The 22,569-nt window shown below is 46.7% G+C and overlaps 1 protein-coding gene and 1 gene segment (V, D, J or C); both read left to right on the top strand.

Annotated features, from left to right (window-relative positions):
- LOC140898634 (T-cell receptor beta-2 chain C region-like) overlaps positions 1–22,569 on the top strand; it is a 131,649-nt gene that overhangs the window by 71,653 nt on the left and 37,427 nt on the right.
- On the top strand, positions 12,012–20,942 carry LOC140898636 (anionic trypsin). 2 transcript variants are annotated; one of them, XM_073312756.1, is made up of 5 exons: positions 12,012–12,056; positions 17,881–18,031; positions 19,326–19,579; positions 19,986–20,122; positions 20,727–20,942. In XM_073312756.1, the coding sequence occupies exons 1-5, from the start codon at positions 12,017–12,019 to the stop codon at positions 20,874–20,876; spliced, it is 732 nt and encodes a 243-aa protein (XP_073168857.1). In that variant the 5' UTR covers positions 12,012–12,016; the 3' UTR covers positions 20,877–20,942. The 2 variants fall into 2 exon arrangements, with proteins under 2 accessions (XP_073168857.1, XP_073168867.1); XM_073312766.1 differs by lacking the exon at positions 12,012–12,056 and having other exon boundaries at positions 17,999–18,031; positions 19,336–19,579.

Below are 22,569 nucleotides of genomic sequence, written 5' to 3'. Positions count from 1 at the left end.
TCAAGCTGGGCCATAAAAACTTCTAAGGATGGAAATTCCACCACTTCCCTAGGTAACCCATTCCAATGCTTCACCACCCTCCTAGTGAAATAATGTTTCTTAGTATCAAACATAGACCTCCCCCACTGCAACCTGAGACCATTGCTCATTGTTCTGTCATCTGCCACCACTGAGAACAGCCGAGCTCCATCCTCTTTGCAACCCCCCTTCAGGTAGTTGAAGGCTGCTATCAAAATCCCCCTCACTCTTCTCTTCTGCAGACTAAACAAGCCCAGTACCCTCAGCCTCTCCTCTTAACATGCCCCCTAATAATTTTTGTTGCCCTCCACTGGACTCTCTCCAATTTGTCCACATCCTTTCTGTAGTGTGGGGCCCAAAACTGGATGCAATACTCCAGATGTGGTCTCACCAGTGCCGAACAGAGGGGAATAATCACTTCCCTCCATCTGCTGGCAATGCTCCTACTAATGCAGCCCAATATGTCATTAGCCTTCCTAGCAACAAGGGCACACTGCTGACTCATATCCAGCTTCTCATCCACTGAAATCCCCTGTAATAACTGCAAAGTCCTCAGATCAGGTTTGTAGCAGTGATGCAATAGTCTGCTGGCTTGCAAAAGTCTCTCTGGTAACTTCCAAAGGACTGGGAGATCCTCAGTACATTGTTCAAAATACTCCTTTTAGTTGTAAATTAGTCCAGAGAATTGGAACAGGAATGAGGCAAAATGGAGATGTCTTGTGTGTCTTTTATATCCTCTGCCATGTGCATGGAAATTTACTATCCCAAACAACAACCACAGCCACTTTATATGGAAAGTTACTGACAAAGATGGAGTCCAATGTCATGTGTCCACATCACATGTTCTTACATGCTTTTCTGAATCACAGGGGTAGCCATTGACTCCTTGCTGTCTGAGGCTTTCTCAGAAAGAGCTATCCAGAGAGTTGATTCTTTTAATGGCCCATCGAGCTTGAATAGTCCATTCACAATGGGCTGGTGAGGCTGGATGTAAATGACTTTGTGGTGTCACCCAAAAACATACATATCTGAGACACAGATACATAGTCAATATTCAAACTTCAGATACAGTGATGAAACAGATTTAACCAGGATAATCGTAATTGAGGGATTGTAACTTTTCCATTGACACCTTACATGATATACTTTGTATCAAATTTAGTGCAATTGTGCAACATTGATAGCAAATGGTCATCTTCAATCATACAGCATCAGAGTTTCATACATCACCAGTAAGAAATAATGATTAATGAAATAACACAAAAAACTTGTATACACCTCTGTGCCACTATTTTATTATTCCCTTCAGGGAATAATATTATTATTATAGCCTTCAGGGATAAGATCAGTAGGATTGCTGCATATGCAAACCTCTCTGCGCCACAGTCAACCATACAGATAATCAGGCTTTACAGTCTTATGACATTTTGGTCGGTTAGCCATAAAGATTTATAGTTCACATTGGCTTCTCAACATACCATTTGAATGTATCAGCTAATTTAATACAAAGCAAATATGTTTTATATAGACCTTCGTTAAACATCAGTTATCTATTTCTTATTGATCCATTTCTATTTAAAATAGACTGCATAGGGTGATAGTTGCAAAAAGTTATGTTTGGGTTGCCTTGGCAGCAAAACTTCCTCAAATTGACAGGGCGTGTTACAGAATGGTTCTTGATAAACAATAGCAGAAGATTTAAGTTCTTCAATCTCTTTGATTTGTTTTATTTAATAATAAAATTATACTTTATGGTACTTCATCAAATAGTATAGATTGTTCTACTGTATCTCTATTACAAACTTATAGGAATATGGCATATAAAACAGAAGAAAACTATGAAAGAGGAAGTTACTTCACACTTTAGTAAGTTTGTGATTAAATCTAGCTAGTTAGCTGTTGTAAAAAGAAAAGGAGGACTTGTGGCACTTTAGCGACTAACCAATTTATTTGAGCATAAGCTTTCTTGAGCTACAGCTCACTTCATCAGATGCATAAAGTGGAAAATACAGTGAGGAAGTTTTTATACACACAGACCATGAAAAAATGGGTGTTTATCACTACAAAAGGTTTTCTCTCGCCCCCTGTTGTAGTTACTCAACCTACATCTCCTTTGTGTGAATCACAGAAATAGCATCTGTTGTTTGACATATTTTAAAGGCTTATGTCTAAGTTATGCCAAGCTTCTGGCCTATGTGTAGATATCTATAGCGTTATTGTTATTAATAAGATCCATATTTTCTGTATTGTCATTAAAATGACGCACGTGAAAATAATAGAAACATATGGTTGCATAGATTAGCTAAATCTACAATTTGGAGGCTTCATTGTGATTTGTTTTATTTTTAACATAAGCTAAGTGAAGAGGAGATGTTAATGACTCACGAGCAGGCCACCTGCCTAGCCTTTATAATTAGACAGCTTACCATGTGTATCAGGTGTCAGTGCCTGCAGAAAGCTCTCTCACTCTACTGTATTTCAATGGTGTTCAAATGTATAGCTTCCCCTCTACCCCCTTGTTGAATATTTCCATTGCTAGGCCTGTAAAGATAACCAAAGAGGAGGCCAGATGGTGCTAGTATGGGCACCAGTCCCACGAGGAGCTGGAGTAAGAACTACCAAGGCAGTTCATCCTGACCAAAAAGCCATCAGGTGTTAGCAACTTATGATCACTATTGATATGGACCAAATACCAATCCTAATGCTAATGGCGGTGAACATGTATTTAGCTTTGCTTTCCATGCTCAGCAAATGTCATTTTCCCCCGCCCAGTGCTGACCTTTTTATGCCACTGTTTTCAATAGCATCTACATCAATACTGACCAACTCTCTGCACATATATTAAATAACGTTCCTCACTTCGTTAAACTGGAAACCTTCCATTGCTTACCTTTCTATCTTTGTTTTCTAATCTCTTATGTTTATCCAGGAGACCTTTCCCCTGCTAGTTCACTTGCTCTAGGCTCTCTGCTGTTTTAGATCCCATCCTCATTGCTAGAATTCTTGTTATGGATTTTTTTCAGACATAAACCTTATTCTGTCAGTCAGACTCACCTTTACTTTAGATTAAGTAAAAAAACAAAACAAAGAACAAAATAAAGTCTCTATGGGACAAAGCGAGAGTGCACATTGTGTTTGTGTATCACCACAATGATAGTCTGAGCATGAAACACAAAATGGCTATTTCTCTGATATCATCATCCTTAGAATTTTAAAGGTGCAATACACAAAAAACAGTGGCATAACAGTGTGTGACAAAGCTCTGTCATAGTGTGACAAAGCTCTGTCCTTGTCTCCGCGGGTCCCCCATTTCCTGGTGGATTTCACTAGCCTCAGAGGCTCACTGTGACCCTTCATGCAGCCCTTCTCTCTCTAGAGGCAAGGGTCACAGCCTACTGAGTTCTTATATTATGGGATCCGTGCCTGGGTTTTCTCTAACCCTAGGTGTCCTCCAAACAGGTTACTGTGGGTGAGGCTCAATATTGCTTTTTGATGTTTTCATGGCACCAGAAGTTGTTGTATCTCTTGCTCCTGTATTTGCACCACCTGGTACAGGAGATCTTTCTTTACTATAAAGTAAGGTCCTGGACCCGGGTCCTTCCCATCCACAGGTATCCTGTCTATCTTGGCCACCTCTTTCCTGGCATTATCATATCTGGGGTCCCCTGCCTGGTCCCTCCCAAAAGTCTCTCTCCCGGGACTAACCTGCCCAAGCTCCCAGGGGCCCACTTCTGCTTCTTCCAACGTCTCGCTGCCGTCACGGCTAGGGCCGGCCTCTGGCTCACCTTCTGTGGTGGTAGTTTCTCTGTTGGCTGCTCATGTCCATCTGCCTACTAGGGTGGTCTTCTGGCTCTGGGTCAGGATCCGGGTACCCAAGACTTTCGCGGCCTTCTTCTCTTTTTGGTCTTCCGGGTCCTTTGGGGGGCTGAGAACAGATCCTGAGAAATCTCAGCGAACGTCGGGAGTTGACATTCCCCTGGCGATGTGTTGCTTCCTTCAGGGTCCCCACCTCCCTCCAGCCTCTCCATGGGGAGTAAATTATCAAACACCCTGGATAGTCCCAATGGCTACATATGGGAGAACATAAGAACATAAGAATGGCCATACTAGGTCAGACCAAAGGTCCATCCAGCCCAGTATCCTGTTTTCTGACAGTGGCCAATGCCAGGTGCCCCAGAAGGAGTGAACCTAACAGGTAATGATCAAGTGATCTCTCTCCTGCCATTCATCTCCACCCTCTGACAAACAGAGGCTAGGGACACCATTCCTTACCCATCCTGGCTAATAGCCATTAATGGACTTAACCTCCATGAATTTATCCAGTTCTCTTTTAAACCCTGTTATAGTCCTAGACTTCACAACCTCCTCAGGCAAGGAGTTCCACAGGTTGACTGTGCACTGTGTGAAGAAGAACTTCCTTTTATTTGTTTTAAACCTGCTGCCCATTAATTTCATTTGGTGGCCCCTAGTTCGTATATAATGGGAACAAGTAAATAACTTTTCCTTATTCACGTTCTCCACACCACTCATGATTTTATATACCTCTATCATATCCCCCCTTAGTCTCCTCTTTTCCAAGCTGAAAAGTCCCAGTCTTTTTAATCTTTCCTCATATCTGGGACCTGTTCCAAACCCCTAATCATTTTAGTTGCCCTTCTCTGAACCTTTTCTAATGCCAGTATATCTTTTTTGAGATGAGGGGACCACATCTGTATGCAGTATTCAAGATGTGGACGTACCATGGATTTATGTAAGGGCAATAAGATATTCTCCGTCTTATTCTCTATCCCTTTAATTATTGCTAACATCCCATTTGCTTTTTTGACTGCCACTGAACACTGTGTGGACGTCTTCAGAGAACTATCCACAATGACCCCAAGATCTTTCTCCTGCTTAGTTGTAGCTAAATTAGCCCCCATCATATTGTATGCATAGTGGGGGTTATTTTTTCCAATGTGCATTACTTTACATTTATCCACATTAAATTTCCTTTGCCATTTTGTTGCCCAATCACTTAGTTTTGTGAGATCTTTTTGAAGTTCTTCACAGTCTGCTTTGGTCTTAACTATCTTGAGCAGTTTAGTATCATCTGCAAACTTTGCCACCTCACTGTTTACCCTTTTCTCCAGATAATTTATGAATAAGTTGAATAGGATTGGTCCTAGGACTGACCCTTGGGGAACACCCCTAGTTACCCCTCTCCATTCTACAAATTTACCATTTATTCCTACCCTTTGTTCCCTGTCTTTTAACCAGTTCTCAATCCATGAAAGGATCTTCCCTCTTATCCCATGACAACTTAATTTACATAAGAGCCTCTGGTGAGGGACATTGTCGAAGTTTAGGAACTACACCCACTGTCACCTCAACGGGGTTCCCCTGAACCTCTATCTCCACCGGGGTGGTGGGGTAATGGCTCATGGCCCCATGCATACATGTCACGGCTATGCATTTGGCTTGTAGCAGCTGGCTACTTTTTACCATCTTACTCAATATGAGGGTGATAGCACTCCCAGAGTCCACAAGCGCTGTAGTCTCTACTCCATTTATCTTCACCAGCCTGGTGTAGTTATGCGGGGTTAATGCAACCCCTGCAAGGTGGATAAGGGAGCACGGGATCTCCCAATCCCCCAAGTTACATTGCATAGGCTCCTCTATGCTGGGACACTGTGCTGCTATGTGTCCCCACTTCCCCCATGCATAACATCTATAATTGCTTCTGATCACTCCCCTATCACAGGAGTTAGGGGGTTTAGTCCCAGGGTTCCCCCCACTTAGGCCAATCCCTTCCTTCTGGGGTCCCCTCTGGTTTTCAGCCCACCCCTTCTTCCACCTAAGACTGCCTGGGGGTTTGGTTGCCCAACCTTCCAGGGTTGGGTTCGAGTGCTTGCTCCAAAAGGGGCCTTCCTTGGGTAGTTGGGTCAATTCCCTGGCTGTCATCCATCTTTCTAGCAACGTGATCATCTTGTTGTAGGTGGACGGATCGTTTTGGCCTACCCATTTGCGGAGATCTGGCAGCAGTCCTCACATGTAATGGTCCATGACCAGGGTCTCCAAAATCTCGTCCGGGCTGCATGCCTTGGGCTGTACCCACTTCTGCGTGAGGTGTATGAGGTTGAATAGCTGGGACCTTGGGGTTTTCTTCTCCTTGTACTTCCACTCATGGAACTTCTGGGCCAGTACAGCAGCCATCACCCCTGACAGTGCTAGGATCTCTGCCTTTAGCCGGAGATAGTCAATGGTGTTCAGGGAAGGCAGGTCAAAGTAGGCCTTCTGGGACTCTCCACACAAAAAAATGGGCGAGAATGCTGGCCCACTGCTCCTGGGGCCACACTTCACACTGAGCAGTCCTCTCAAAAGAGAGGAGATATGCCTCTATGCCATCTTCTGATATCATCTTTGACAGACAACCAGTGGACCTCAGGGTTCGCGTCCCGTCAGAACCCCGGGCCTGGGTGGTGAGGATCTTCAGCTGGTCCACTATCTCTCGCAAGAGGGCATGATCTTAGGTCACCTGGCCCATCAGTAATTGATTGGTTTCCTGCTGTAGCCACATAGACTCCTGTTGTGCCATTGCCTGAACCCGGGTGGCCTCCTGCTTGGCTGCCGTGCCTTGTACCAGAGCTCTTACCACCTCCTCCACTGTGGTACAAAGCAAACAAACAATACAAAACAAAAAAAAATCCAAAACCCCAGTGCACTTTTTTTTAACCTCTTTCTTTCGCCACGCTGTGAATGATTATTCCACTCCTGACATCAGTTGTGACAAAGCTCTGTCATTGTCTCCATGGGTCCCATATTTCCTTGCAGATTTTGCTAGCCTTAGAGGCTCACTGTGACCCTTTATGTAGCCCTTCTCTCTCTAAAGGCAAGGGTCACAGCCTACTGAGCTATTTTCATCATAAGCAAGTGAGGGAGGTGAGGAGAAGCTATCCTCCCTTGCACAGTCTCTGTGGTCTCCCAGTCTAAGTGATTAATCAGGGGGCAAAGGGGGGAGCCCGGGCCCACCCTCTACTCTGGGTTCCAGCCCAGGGACCCTAATAGTATCAGCTATGGTAGCTGACTTTTTAGAAACAGGATGCGTACAATTCCCTGGGCTACTTCCCCACAGCAGCCCCCCCTTCCTCAAGATCCACCTCACCCTTACCTCAGGGCCACCTTCCTTGTGCCTGATATGGTGTGTACTGCTCAGTCTTTCCAACAGCACAACTTCCTCCTACAGCTCCTGACATGCATCCTCCCACCTGACTAACTGGGAGGTTTTTAACTAGTTTCAGCCAGCCCCTGATTGGCTTCATGTGTCCCAACCAACCTAGCTGTCTCCACTGCTTTTTGGAAGGATCCCAATTAGCCCCAGGTGTCTTGATTAACCTGGAGCAACTGCCATTTGGTTACCATGGTAACAGGGATTTGTTTAGCCTGGGGTTTACATACCTGTTTCTCACTACTTTCCTATAGCCATCTGGCCTTGCCCTGTCACAATAGGTAGATACACCATATACCCAACTCCTATGGAAATCAGTGCTTAGCATCTCTCAGGCTCAAGGGCAGAGCTGGACAAGCCTAAGTTTCTCTGTGACCTACACTGATAACTCCAGGTAAAAGGTGTTACAGTTTTCCAGCCGTGACTAGACCAACATGAGGAACAGGGTTGATAGATCCCTGCTCCTCAAGCAATGGGTGTAATCTCCTGTCTCTCCACAGGGGGAGAGTTGTTCCTGGACCACCTGGTTCCCAAAGAAGAGGGACAAGACTAGCCTTTAAGCAGATGCCCTCAATGAAGGGCCCAATTATGGGTTTTGCAGGCTCCTCAAATTGTTTTCCAGCTTCACTTCCAGCTCACCTGTGTTGAATTTCAGTCAGCTGTATCTCATCCAGGTGCTTTATCTCTCATGGACACCATTACATCCATGTGGTAGTGTTGGCCAACTCCATGGAGAATAAGATATGAAATTATTTATATAATTTTCTACAAAACATGTTAAAAATTCTAAAGCTGAGAAATCCTTGAATTACAGTTGCCAGTGCAGCCTCAATTCAACCCCTTGTACGTATGCACTATCATATAGTGTGATGCAATGATTACATGATCACATGCTATTTTTCCACACAACACCTGCCACAGAATGGATGGTGCTCAGGGAATGAGGCAGCTGTTCAACTTTTCTTTTTATGTTCATCATTCATTAAGTAACACCTGCCTTTTTTATCAAAGCCTGCACTGAAAACAGAATTCTGAATTTCTTCATGGGCTTTCCTACAGCTCTCATCTCCACAGAATCTAAGAGCTTTACAAATGGTACATTTCACTCTTTGTGCATGGAAATGAGGCAGAGGGAGGTAGGAGACAGAAGGGGCAGGACCAATGTTGATCAGAGGTGTGCAAATGATGCTGCTACGAACCCCATCTCACCAGGCTTGGGGAGTGCTGAAGACCTGTCACTTAAGAGGAGGGTGGCTTTTGCTCCTGTGCCTGCACATTGACCCCCAAGGACATAATGGTGCTTGTGACAGGTTGGATCACAGAAACCCCCTTGGGGCTGCCAACTGATGTGCCAAGACTACTTCTGCCCCTGCTTTCCTGCCCTCCCAGCTGGGGACTTCAATGCCCTGCCTGGTTTGAGCCAGACCCACTAGCCAGCTGCAAATCCAGACCCAGGTCTGAACCACGTCCCCTAACAGCTGTAGGCTTAACTGAAAGCAGATTAGGAAGTGTTCCTGTCTTTAACACTCAGATGCCCAACTCCCAATGGGGTCCAAACCCCAAATAAATCCATTTTACCTTGTATAAAGCTTATACAGGGTAAACTCATAAATTGTTCACCCTCTATAACACTGATAGAGAGATATGCACAGCTGTTCGTGCCCCCACCCCAGGTATTAATACATACTCTGGGTTAATTAATAAGTAAAAAGAGATTTTATTAAATACAGAAAGTAGGATTTAAGTGGTTCCAAGTAATAGCAGTCAGAACAAAGTGAATTACCAAGCAAAATAAAATAGAACACACAGGTATATGTCTAATACAGTAAGAAAACTGAATACAGATAAAACCTCACCCTCAGAGGTGTTCCAGTAAGCTTCCTTTTACAGACTAGTCTCCTTCTGGTCTGGGTCCAGCAATCACTCACACCCCCTGTAGTTAATGTCCTTTGTTCCAATTTCTTTCAGGTATCCTTTGGGGTGGAGAGGTTATCTCTTGAGCCAGCTGAAGACAAAATGGAGAGGTCTCCCAGGGGTTTAAATAGACTTTCTCTTGTGGATGGATACCCCTCCCTCCCCCTGTGTGGAATTCCAGCTACAAGATGGAGTTTTGGAGTCACATGGGCAAGTCACATGTCCATGCATGGCTCAGAACTTACAGGTAGCAGCCATGGTTCACATGCTACCTTGAATGTTCTCATGTAGACTTCTTATGTGGATTGGAGCCTTCCAAGATCCATTGTCCATTATGTGCTTCTTGATTGGGCACTTAACTTGCAAATTCCTTTCTAAAGAAGCTGACCAAATGCCTTACTAAGGCTATTTAAAATCAAACAAGTATACAGCCAATATTCATAACTTCTAATACAACAATGACACATGCATACAAATAGGATGAATATATTCAGTGTATCATAACCTTTACATAGATATGTTATATGGCATATGTAGCATAAAACATATTCCAGTTATGTCATATATATACATTCAAAAGTATATTTCCATTTATGGGGTGCACCGTCACAGTGCTATTGGAGGTTGGGGGGTGAAGTCCAGCAAGGGAGAATCTGGAAGTGCTGGAAAGATAGTTATTCAAGTTCACATCTCCCTTGTGCTCGTCAGAAGAAATGTCAATTAATCTCTGACCTTGCTGTTTAGTTTGTACTTTAATATGGAAAGCCAGGTTTGGTGTAATGAAATTTTCCCTCACCTCATTTGCCCTACCTGGCTTTATCCAAGGTTAACTCTTCCATTTAGAAATCACCTTTCTCAAACTGCTCTACATGCATTAATTAAGCCTTAGAACACACCTCTGAGATGGGCATTATTAGAAAGGAGGAAATTGGAGGCACAGACAAATCTGACCAAAAACACACAGCAATTCAGTGACAGAGCTGGGAATAGTGACTGACTCCCAATCTCCTACTCCAACAAGGTAACATTGCTTGACTCATGCAAAACTAATCACTGTGGACTTTAGGTCCTTTCCGGATGCCAGTGGGGAGACAAATGGGAACCATTCACTGCATATTTTCCTGTTGGGATGATACTTCACATGGTATCTGAGATTACAAATTAATTGAGCTTGTTGAGTCTCATACATGTCTCTCATTTGTGAATATCACAAAAGCTCTACCACAGGATTTTGTAGTGACTGTTCAATAGAGGCCCAAGATGGGTTTCAAAGAGCAGGGGTCAGCACAGAGTGGCTTTAGCAGAGTTCTGAAGGTTCACGTGACTGAAATAGCCAAACACACTGCAAGTGATAATTAAGTTAACAGATGGTGCTGCAGGTCAGAATTCAGATGCTTCAAAGGAGTTGTGGGGGACCCTGTTTCATGTCCCATGTGCTGGGCAAAAACATGAAAGGACTCCATGCTTGTAAAACTAAATGGGCTCTTTATTAAGAGAACTATTTACAGAGATGCTGCAGCTGCAGCTAGCATTCCAGTCATGTGCACATAGACTGACTTCCTGACAACTTGTGCTCCTCCCTCCAAGTACCATGCAGGTTGCTACAAGCCCCATGACTTAGATGGCAAGAGGTCCTGCAGGGTAGGACTGAGGGTCATTGGCAGAATGGTGTGGGGAACTGCAATGTACTCAAAGGTTCTGCACTATGCCATGGTTTTTAACCAGTCTCCTGGGAGTAACCCCTTTAGTGATCTGGATCCCAAGATCCACAGTGTTCCACAAGGGCAGGCCCATAGCCTCCATGACTCTGAAACTGGGCCTTCAGGTGCCAGCAAGCCCTGTCTCTCTCTGTCTCTCTGGAGCAAGTCCAGCTGAGCCAGACTCCTGTGAGAGCCTTTTCCGCTCCTTCAGGGTGCAATGCTCTTCAGTAAGTATCTGCAGCAACACCAGGCACTCTTTTGATAATAACATAACCTTTTTAGTCACCTGGAATACAGCACCAAAAGTCTTCATGTTAGCATGAGAGAGGCTGGCTTAGGACAGAGTTCATGGCAGTGGAAGCCAGGGCTTTGCCATGCTCTCCTTCTTCCTGAGCTCCATCTTCACTCTCCCGCAGACCTTTGTCCCTGTGCCTGTCCCAAATTTCCCACTGTTTGTCTGTGAACCCTCTTCTTAGCCCAGGCTCCTTATACCTTTTGTCTAGTGTCCTCCTGCTGCAAGCCACACTGAGTTCACATGGCCAACCAGCCTTGGACTCTCAGTTGCTAGGTGCTAAAATTCTGGTCACCGGCTCTTCCTTTGTCTCCTCCGGATCCACCATTTACATTTGCAGGTCATATGTAGTTCATGTTAATGATTCTCGTCTCCATCCATGCAGCTAAAGTGACTCAAACACCCATTGCTTCCCTTTACACTCAGTGTATGGCAATACAAAGCTCACAGGGAAACCAAGCTACACCTATGGACATAAAAATATTGCCAACAATTTCCACATTCATCACAGGAGCCCAGGACTGGCATAGCATGGGGTTGCAGAGCAGGACTGTGGGGAATTGGCAGAGCTGTGTGGGGAGCCCAGGACTGAAATAGCAGGCGTGTGCAAGGCAGGACTAAGGCACATCAGCAGTGCTGTATAGAGTTGGACATTTTCTCTTTTAATTTCATGAAATGCTTGTTTCGATCTCTGTGGCACCGCAGTCACTTTATTACCTTTTTAGATTGATAAGGTAACTATATTTGTCTGAACTGATGTAAGACCTTGGGAAGTGGAAACCTGATAGGACTTTGGGTTGGGGAGATAACACCCTCTGGGAGGTATAAAGGGGGAGATTTCTTCAGCAAAACCTGTCACAGCTGACAGTGCTCACTAACAGCGACACCATGAAGTTTCTCCTGATTCTTGCCTGCCTAGGAGCAGCAGGTGAGTCTTCCAAAGCAGTTTAATTCTCTTGATCCTCTGATTCTCTCCAGGGACCATTGGTGCTCTTCCACAAACCTAATGCTTTCCTCTTTTCTTTAGATTTCCCTATCTCTCTGTCTCTCTTTCAGTCTGTCCCTTCTGTCTCCCTTTCCGCTTTTCTCCCTTTTCCTGCCCCCTTCAGACTTCTAAATTTCTGCTCCCTCTCTGCCACACTGTTTCTCTCTCTCTCTCTCTTTCTCTCCCTCTGTCTTCTCTCTTTGTACTTCTGTCTCCTTGCAATGAAACAAAAAATTCCATTGGCAGTTTCAATTGGTCTTGACATTCTTCTTCATTTCTTGCCCTAAACTGATGTTTATTGTTTCTGTTCACTGTTAAACAGCTATCATGTTCCATGGCAGTCCTTTAGTGGTGGGTGCAGTAATTCCCATATATATATAGTTTGTAAAACACTTTGAGGTCTTTCAGGGTTGGAGATATGAGAGAAATCCCCATCATTATTTTACTGGGCAATGAAGGAGCAGAATTGGTGAGCCCAAACTTGTTTTCTTCCAGAACCAGGATAGTTGTTACAGCTTCATGCTTTAGAGCAGGGGAGGGCAAACTATGGCCCGCGGGACAGATCCGGCCTGTCAGGGCTTTCAATCTAGCAGGTGGGATTGCCAGCCCTATGGCCCAGTGGGACTAAGGCAGGCTCCCTGCTTGCCCTGGCCCCGCGCCACTTCCAGAAGCGGCCAGCACCACGTCCCTGCAGCCCCTGGGGTAGCGGGGAGTGGAGGGATCTGCGCAAAGCCCTCGCCGGCAGGCACTGCCCCCGCAGCTTGCATTGGCTGGGAACAGGGAATCGCACCCAATGGGAGCTTCAGGGTGGTACTGCAGGCGAGGGCCATGCGCAGCATAGCTGCCTGCCCCATCCTACCCCCAGGAGCCGCTGCCAGACATGCTGGCCACTTCTGGGAGTGGCGTGGGGCCAGGCCAGGCAGGGAGCCCGAATTAGCCCCACTGCATGCTGTTGCCACCCCGGAGCCGCTCAAGGTAAGCCGCACTGGGCTGGAGCCCACACCCCAAACCCCTCCTGCACCCCGTACCCCAAGCCCCTGCCCTGAGCCCCCTGCCACACCCCATACTCCTCCTACACCCCAACCCCTACCCTGATCCCCCTCCTGCACGTCTCCTGCATCCCAACCCCTTGCCCAGAACCCTTTCCTGCACACCGCACCCCCCCACACATCCCACACTCCCTCCTGCACTGCAACCCCCTGCCCCAGCCCTACATTCGTGGCCCTGCTTAGAATCATAGAATCATAGAATATCAGTCGGAAGGGACCTCAGGAGGTCATCTAGTGCAACCCCCTGCTCAAAGCAGGACCAATCCCCAATTAAATCATCCCAGCAAGGGCTTTGTCAAGCCTGACCTTAAAAACTTCTAAGGAAGAAGATTCTACCACCTCCCTAGGTAACGCATTCCAGTGTTTCACCACCCTCCTAGTGAAAAAGTTTTTCCTAATATCCAACCTAAACCTCCCTCACTGCAACTTGAGACCATTACTCCTTGTCCTGTCCTCTTCTACCATTGAGAATAGTCTAGAACCATCCTCTCTGGAACCACCTCTCAGGTAGTTGAAAGCAGCTATCAAATCCCCCCTCATTCTTCTCTTCCGCAGACTAAACAATCCCAGTTCCCTCAGCCTCTCCTCATAAGTCATGTGTTCCAGACCCCTAATAATTTTTGTTACCCTTCGCTGGACTCTCTCCAATTTATCCACATCCTTCTTGTAGTGTGGGGCCCAAAACTGGACACAGTACTCCAGATGAGGCCTCACCAGTGTCAAATAGAGGGGGACGATCCCGTCCCTCGATCTGCTCGCTATGCCTCTACTTATACATCCCAAAATGCCGTTGGCCTTCTTGGCAACAAGGGCACACTGCTGACTCATATCCAGCTTCTCGTCCACTGTCACCCCTAGATCCTTTTCTGCAGAACTGCTGCCTAGCCATTAGGTCCCTAGTCTGTAGCGGTGCATTGGGTTCTTCTGTCCTAAGTGCAGGACCCTGCACTTATCCTTATTGAACCTCATCAGATTTCTTTTGGCCCAATCCTCCAATTTGTCTAGGTCCCTCTGTATCCTATCCCTGCCCTCCAGCGTATCTACCTCTCCCCCTAGTTTAGTATCATCCGCAAATTTGCGGAGAGTGCAATCCACACCATCCTCCAGATCATTTATGAAGATATTGAACAAAACTGGCCCCAGGACCGACCCTTGGGGCACTCCACTTGACACCGGCTGCCAACTAGACATGGAGCCATTGATCACTACCCGTTGAGCCCGACAATCTAGCCAACTTTCTACCCACCTTATAGTGCATTCATCCAGCCCATACTTCTTTAACTTGCTGACAAGAATACTGTGGGAGACCGTGTCAAAAGCTTTGCTAAAGTCAAGAAACAATACATCCACTGCTTTCCCTTCATTCACAGAACCAGTAATCTCATCATAGAAAGTGATTAGATTAGTCAAGCATGACCTTCCCTTGGTGAATCCATGCTAACTGTTCCTGATCACTTTCCTCTCATGTAAGTGCTTCAGGATTGATTTCCTGAGGACCTGCTCCATGATTTTTCGGGGTACTGAGGTGAGGCTGACTGGCCTGTAGTTCCCAGGTCCTCCTTCTTCCCCTTTTTAAAGATTGGCACTACATTAGCCTTTTTCCAGCCATCTGGGACTTCCCCCGTTCGCCACGAGTTTTCAAAGATAATGGCCAATGGCTCTGCAATCACAGCAGCCAATTCCTTTAGCACTCTCGGATGCAACGCGTCCGGCCCCATGGACTTGTGCACGTCCAGCTTTTCTAAATAGTCCGTAACCATCTCTTTCTCCACAGAGGGCTGGCCATCTCTTCCCCATTTTGTGATGCCCAGTGCAGCAGTCTGGGAGCTAACCTTGTTAGTGAAAACAGAGGCAAAAAAAGCATTGAGTACATTAGCTTTTTCCACATCCTCTGTCACTAGGTTGCCTCCCTCATTCAGTAAGGGGCCCACACTTTTCTTGGCTTTCTTCTTGTTGCCAACATACCTGAAGAAACCCTTCTTGTTACTCTTGACATCTCTTGCTAGCTGCAGCTCCAGGTGCGATTTGGCCCTCCTGATTTCATTCCTACATGCCCGAGCAATATTTTTATACTCTTCCCTGGTCATGTGTCCAACCTTCCACTTCTTGTAAGCTTCTTTTTTATGTTTAAGATCTGCTAGGATTTCACCGTTAAGCCAAGCTGGTTGCCTGCCATATTTACTATTCTTTCGACACATCGGGATGGTTTGTCCCTGTAACCTCAACAGGGATTCCTTGAAATACAGCCAGCTCTCCTGGACTCCTTTCCCCTTCATGTTAGTCCCCCAAGGGATCCTACCCATCCGTTCCCTGAGGGAGTCGAAGTCTGCTTTCCTGAAGTCCAGGGTCCGTATCCTGCTGCTTACCTCTTTTCCCGGTGTCAGGATCCTGAACTCAACCAACTCATGGTCACTGCCTCCCAGATTCCCATCCACTTTTGCTTCCCCCACTAATTCTTCCCAGTTTGTGAGCAGCAGGTCAAGAAAAGCGCCCCCCCCCCAGTTGGCTCCTCTAGCACTTGCACCAGGAAACTGTCCCCTATATTTTCCAAAAGCTTCCTGGGTTGTCTATGCACCGCTGTATTGCTCTCCCAGCAGGTATCAGGAAAATTAAAGTCACCCATGAGAACCAGGGCGTGCGATCTAGTAGCTTCTGCGAGTTGCCGGAAGAAAGCCTCATCCACCTCATCGCCCTGGTCCCGTGGTCTATAGCAGACTCCCACCACGACAGCACTCTTGTTGCTCACACTTCTAAACTTAATTCAGAGACACTCAGGTTTTTCTGCAGTTTCGTACCGGAGCTCTGAGCAGTCATACTGCCCCCTTACATACAGTGCTACTCCCCCACCTTTTCTGCCCTGCCTGTCCTTCCTGAACAGTTTATAACCATCCATGACAGTACTCCAGTCATGTGAGTTATCCCACCAAGTCCCTGTTATTCCAATCACATCATAATTCCTTGACATCACCAGGACCTCCAGTTCTCCCTGCTTGTTTCCAAGGCTTTGTGCATTTGTATATAAGCACTTGAGATAATCTGCTGATCGCCCCTCATTCTCAGTATGAGGCAGGAGCCCTCCCCTCACAGACGTTCCTGCCTGTGCTTCCTCCCGGTATCCTGCTTTCCCACTTACCTCAGGGCTTTGGTCTCCTTCCCCCGGTGAACCTAGTTTAAAGCCCTCCTCACTAGGTTAGCCAGCCTGCTTGCAAAGATGCTCTTCCCTCTCTTCGTAAGATGGAGCCCGTCTCTGCCCAGCACTCCTCCTTCGTGGAACACCATCCCATGGTCAAAGAATCCAAAGCCTTCTCTCCGACACCACCTGCATAGCCATTCGTTGACTTCCACGATTCGACGGTCCCTACCCAGGCCTTTTCCTTTCACGGGGAGGATGGACGAGAACACCACTTGTACCTCAAACTCCTTTATCCTTGTTCCCAGAGCCACGTAGTCCGCAGTGATCTGCTCAAGGTCATTCTTGGCAGTATCATTGGTGCCCACGTGGAGAAGCAGGAAGGGGTAGCGATCCGAGGGCTTGATGAGTCTCGGCAGTCTCTCCGTCACATCGTGAATCTTAGCCCCTGGCAAGCAGCAGACTTCCCGGTTTTCCCTGTCAGGGTGGCAGATAGATGACTCATTCCCCCCGAGGAGAGATTCCCCGACCACCACCACCCGCCTCCTTCTCTTGGGAGTGGTGGTCGTGGAACCCCCAACCTCAGGACAGTGCATCTCATGCCTTCCAACTAGCGGAGTCTCCTTCTGCTTTCTCCCCCCAGACGTCTCATTTGGTCCACTCTCCGCAGTGGTACCTGTGGAGAGAACATGAAAGCGGTTAGTTACCTGTGTCCGCGTTGCTGGAACCCGGACATTCCCCCTTGTTCTTCTGGAGGTCACATGTTGCCAAGCTTCTTCACTGGCCTCTTGGCTTCTCTGTGCAACCTGCTCTATATCTGTAGAGCTTTGTGCCCCTAGAAGCCTATCCTGAGTTTTGTCCAGAAAATCCTCAGTTTCTCGTATGCAACGCAGGGTCATTATCTGTTGCTCCAGACCTTGAACCTTGTCTTCCAATATGGAGACCAGCTTGCACTTTGTACAGACAAAGTCGCTTCTGTCCTGTGGAAGAAAGACAAACATGGCACATCCAGTGCAGGTCACAATAGCTGAACCCCCCCCTTCCATATCCCCTTCCTACTATGAGCTTCCTCAGAGAAGCTGGCAAGATGTAAGCCTCACTGGGCTCACTCCAGGCAAACTCCTGCTGTGAGCTGCTCTGCTGTTCCCCGCTGCTCAGCTAGTTCGCCGCCGCTCAGCTGGTTCGCGGAGCTCTGGCTATTTTTAAACAGCCAGGCTTCCCTGAAACAAACAAACAGACAGCCCCAATGCCCTCCCCCTGCAGGCTACCACCCAATCAGGCACTCGCTCAGGCTTTCACACTGCCCTCCCAGCAAACACACACTCGGATACTTACTCAGCTTACAATTTCCCCACCCAGATGTGTCCCTCAGGACAAAAAGTTTGCCCACCCCTGCCTTAGAGGGTGTTGGGCATGAAACATGGAAAATTTGAGGAGGGAAGGGCTTTAGGGATGTGGAGAAGACTCCTGTAAACCAAAGCTTTTAAGGGTATGGTTAAATAATTTGCTGCTCATTAGCTGCTGGTGCATTTCAAGTCACTGGGTTCCAAGTTATTTTTTTAACACCTGATTTCCCCATTTCCCTCAGCTGCTGTCCCTGTTGATGATGATGACAAAATCGTGGGGGGCTACACCTGCTCTGTCCCCTACCAGGTGTCCCTGAACTCTGGATACCACTTCTGCGGGGGCTCCCTCATCAACAACCAATGGGTCGTGTCAGCTGCTCACTGCTACAAATCGTGAGTGAAGGTTAAAACATTATGTATTGCCTGTGGCCATGCAGCCTCTGCCTGAGATCTTGTCAGATCTAATCAGACCTGCCCAGTACGTGGACAGCAGAAAAATAAAGGAAAATCCATGTTGCAGAGTGACTTCCCAGTGCCCAAGCATGGTGTCAGGAGGTGTTTCTGACCACCATGAAAGTTCCCAAGACACTTTTCTCTGTAGTAGGGTTGACAGTCCATCTGTTCAGGCCAGTTTCCAAAATTGTTAATTAATTTCTGTTCTCCTTTATTTCTCCCAGAATTTTCAGTTGGACCCATTCTTCTTCTTTATTTCCTGACCTAAAGTGTTAAGTAACGCTGCTAGGTATTGCTAGACAGCTGCCCCATGCTTCCCTGAGATGGCTATACATCTGTGGAGGGGGTGACGTGATCCCTATGTATACTTTCTATACAGAGCCTAGTTCTGCCCTTGAGTATCCAGATGCAATTGCCATTGCAGCTCATACTGGCTGAGGACAGAACTGGATCCACCTTCAGGGACATATTTGATCTTGGGATAAAAGTTTGCTAGTGAAATGTAATATGTTATTGCTACATCCACAACACTAAAGAAACTAAACCAGTCACCATTCCTGGGTTCAGGAAGGATCCGGAGAGCTTAGCTGGTTGCGTGCTGTAAGAACCATCCTGAGCTGACTCTGGGGGATGGTCTAAATCAGGCATTCTCCAGCATACTCATTCTGCAGAGCATTTCACAAGTGAAGGGTCCTCTCCTGTACACACCCCACCAATGGGTTCTCAGAACCTTTCTTTCTTTTCACCCTGGGCCATAGCTGGAGATCTACTGGACAGGTAAGGATTTCCCATCTCTATCTTTTATTATTAGAACTGACAGAGCTCATGAATTTCACTGTTACTGTGTAATGTAAACAAATATTCAACCAGAGCAAGAATCAGTCCTCCTGCTTCTGGACATCTGTCACTCACTATTTGGGATCAGCATCAAAATTCCTCTTCCTGGTATGCTCTTACACAATTAGGCTCAATAGAAGGATTTAAGACTTTACTCGGAAGCATCTAGCTTGTGCCCCTGATGCAGGTGGGATACCAAACTCAATGGCCCATTGGTTTGAGTTCAATACGAAGACTATTATGAAAGCCAGTCACAATTATTTCACTTGTGATCTATGACAGAATTTGAATGTCATCACTGCACAGTGCACTGAACTATGTAGTGCCACCTAGTGGTCACATCTCATCATGATATTTGTGGTTAACTGCCCTCCATGTTGCCTGGTTGATTTTGCAGTCTCATCGAGGTGAGGCTCGGGGAACACAACATCGATGTGTTGGAAGGGGACGAGCAGTTCATCAGAGCCGTTAAAATAATTCGCCACCCCAAATACAATTCATGGATCCTGGATAATGACATTATGCTGATCAAGCTGGCAACCCAAGCTAACTTGAACTCCCGTGTCGCAACCATCCCTCTTCCCTCTGCTTGTGTGGCTGCTGGGACTCAGTGTCTGATTTCTGGGTGGGGAAACACCCTCAGTAGTGGCTGTAAGTATGAATGTGCCTCACACATGACACACAGCACCCTTATCTTATTATTACAGATATGGGACCCAGATATATCCCAGTCTTGACCTGCAGCTCTTTTTGCTCTTGCAGTCTTTGGGTCCACACGCTCAGCTGTGCCAATTACCCTCACTCCTTACTAGCAGCACCCCCTGCTATTCCAGTGCTGGGCTCCCCACACAGCTCTGCCAATGCCCCTCAGACCTGCCCTGAAATAACCCCCGTTATTCTATTCTAGTCATTGAGGTCCTCCTCAGAGATGGTGCAGTAGTTCTTACTGGCCTCTTCTTTATTGGATTCTCTAGCCCGGAAAACTATAAGTCTTTGTATTAATTGGCCTGTCTGCTTTCTCAGATGAATCTTAGTGTTCTCCTCTCTCTGTTGGCAGCTAACTACCCCGAGCTTCTCCAGTGTCTGGATGCTCCAGTCCTGACTGACGCTGTGTGCAGTGCTGCTTACCCAGGGGAAATCACTGAAAACATGATCTGCGTGGGATTCCCCGAGGGTGGCAAAGACTCCTGCCAGGTGAGCTGCCTTTCATTTTCTCTTGTTCTGCAGAGACGGGGCTCAGCTGCTCTTGTCCCTCCTGTTCTAGCCTAAGTGCCAGAACTCTGAAAACCTGCGAAGAATTAATCACAAGATGTGATGAGGAAAAGAATGTGCTCAAGAGTTTGGAGGGTGTGTGTTGGGGGTGTAAACTGGATGGCTCAAGGGATCAAGCTGTGAACTACAGGGCATTTCACCTCTGGATTATAAATGCAGTTCAGTCTCTGATTGAGGGTGGGGATGAACAGGATGGACAAAACAAGGACAGAGACAGGTGTCTGCTTCCAATCCAGTCTCAGATCAGCAGATTTGGATATATTAGGCTTTTACCACAGTTAGCATTTTAGTTCCAGGTACTGCTGATGTGTGTTAGGTGCGTGATGGTCAACAGAGGAAACTGGGAATTTTGAGCTATCCCCTATTCCCTGCCCATCAGACATATCAGAGCATATGGACTCTGCTGCTCTTACCTAGTGCTTTCAAGATTCACCTGCAGCTAGTTGAAACCTTTCCTGATGAGCTGAATAGATTCCTCTGCCTGAATTAGCTCATGTCTGTAACACCCAAATCCTTTCCCTCACAGGGCGATTCTGGTGGCCCAGTTGTGTGCAACGGTGAGCTCCAAGGAATTGTGTCCTGGGGGATTGGGTGTGCTCTGCAGGGTTACCCTGGAGTCTACACCAAGGTCTGCAACTATGTTGACTGGATCGAGGATACCATTGCTGCCAACTGAGACATCCATCTCCTGCTGGTTTCCTGGTGACATTTCCTTCCCTCCCCCTTTAATTCATCTTTGAAAAGTACATAGCACAAATAAAAAGATATATTAGGTGTAGCAAGTGCTTTCTTGGTGCCAGTGTTTTTTTCCTCAGGGTTTTTCATAACAACACCTTACTGTTCCCTAGCATCTCTCATTCCCATAGTGCCATATAGATGGTGCATAATGGAATCACTGTCCCAGCACTGAAGTCATCCATATTTGAGTGAAGCACAGCACACAGCAATACTGTGCATGACAAACTAGCTCAGGAAGTGAGGCAGGATAGTGGATCCAGTTGTACCTGCTGGGGGAAATTTAGGGAGCCTGCATTTATTCAGGATGGACTATGGCCAGGACTTCTCTTAAACATACAAAATGGTTCCTGAGTCTTTTAAAATGAGATTTAGTAGTTGAGCAAAGTGGTGACTGTTAGCCCTAAAGACTGATCCACAATAGGAGGCAAAACACAGACAGAAACAGAACAGGCCTCTCTCTCTTCTCTCTCTCTCTCTCTTCCCCTCCCCACTCCCTCCAGACAATGCAGGATTGTCCTATAAAATGTATTCTCTAGTGCTGAGTCCAGTGCTGTTCTAAATGACCTGAGTGATGGGGCCACCATGTCCCTGGGACACCATTCCACAATCTAACAGATCTGTTAGAAAATATTTCCAGAAATGTCTCCCCTTTGCTCAGTTTTGTACCATTTATTTGTGTACTTGTGGTCCCTTCTCCTAATTGAAATACATTTAAGATGTCTTGCCTGCAGCAGTTCCCCTAAAGGTACACAAAACATATCTGAAGCCCTCTCTTCCACCTCATCCTTTTATGTCTCTCTCCCTGTCTCCTCTTTGAATTCATGCAGGATACACTCAGTGGTGCTGGAACACTTTTTACACTGGGGGTGCTGAAAGCCAGTGGTCCCCAAACTTTTTATGTCCCACCCCCCTTGCCCCTGTCCATGTCTCCTCTCCCCAGAGCTGAGGCCAGAACCCGGCCATGGCTCCGGGAGTGGAGGGCCTCGACAGGAGTAAGGAGACTGAGGCTGGGAGAGGGACCAGCAGCAGGACCCCAGGTGCATGGCCAGGAGCAGAGCCCCAGGTGCAGGGCTGGCAGCACCGGGACCCTGGGCATGATGCCAGTGGCTGGGACCCAGAACAAAACCTGGGCGTGCTGCAGCAGGTCCCGCACCCCTAGTTCCCGCGCCTATGGATACACTTTCACTCCTGTACCTCTGACTGTCACACATACAATCTGAAACCTTGACAATTTCAAACCCAAAGTGGAGGAAGGTTTCCCTCTGCTGGTGCTCTGGAGAATTACCTCTTAAAGTTAATATCCAAGTGAAGCGCCAACATCATCCACAGGAACTCATGATACAAAGTTAAATTGAAACAAAGGGAGCAAAGTGATTGGCCAAAAGATCTCCAACTCAGAGGACACGTAGCTTGTGGGCTGGGGCTCATTAGTGACATTAAGGACATTAACAGCCACAAAGTCACTTCATTATTATCCTGAAAACTGTCCTTTTCCCTGACTACAAAAAACTTGACAACGGTTACGCTGCTGCTGTGTAGAAACCACAGCCTGTCATGCTGACCAATATTGTTTTATAGTTTCCTTGTACTTACTGTAGCCATCTGTTTTCTCTTGGTTTACACTTAGATTG

The sequence above is a fragment of the Lepidochelys kempii genome, chromosome 1, assembly GCF_965140285.1.
Source record: "Lepidochelys kempii isolate rLepKem1 chromosome 1, rLepKem1.hap1, whole genome shotgun sequence".
Lineage (NCBI taxonomy): Eukaryota > Metazoa > Chordata > Testudines > Cheloniidae > Lepidochelys > Lepidochelys kempii.
Note: the sequence above shows the minus strand (reverse complement) of the source record. Positions and strands in the feature narration are given on the sequence as shown.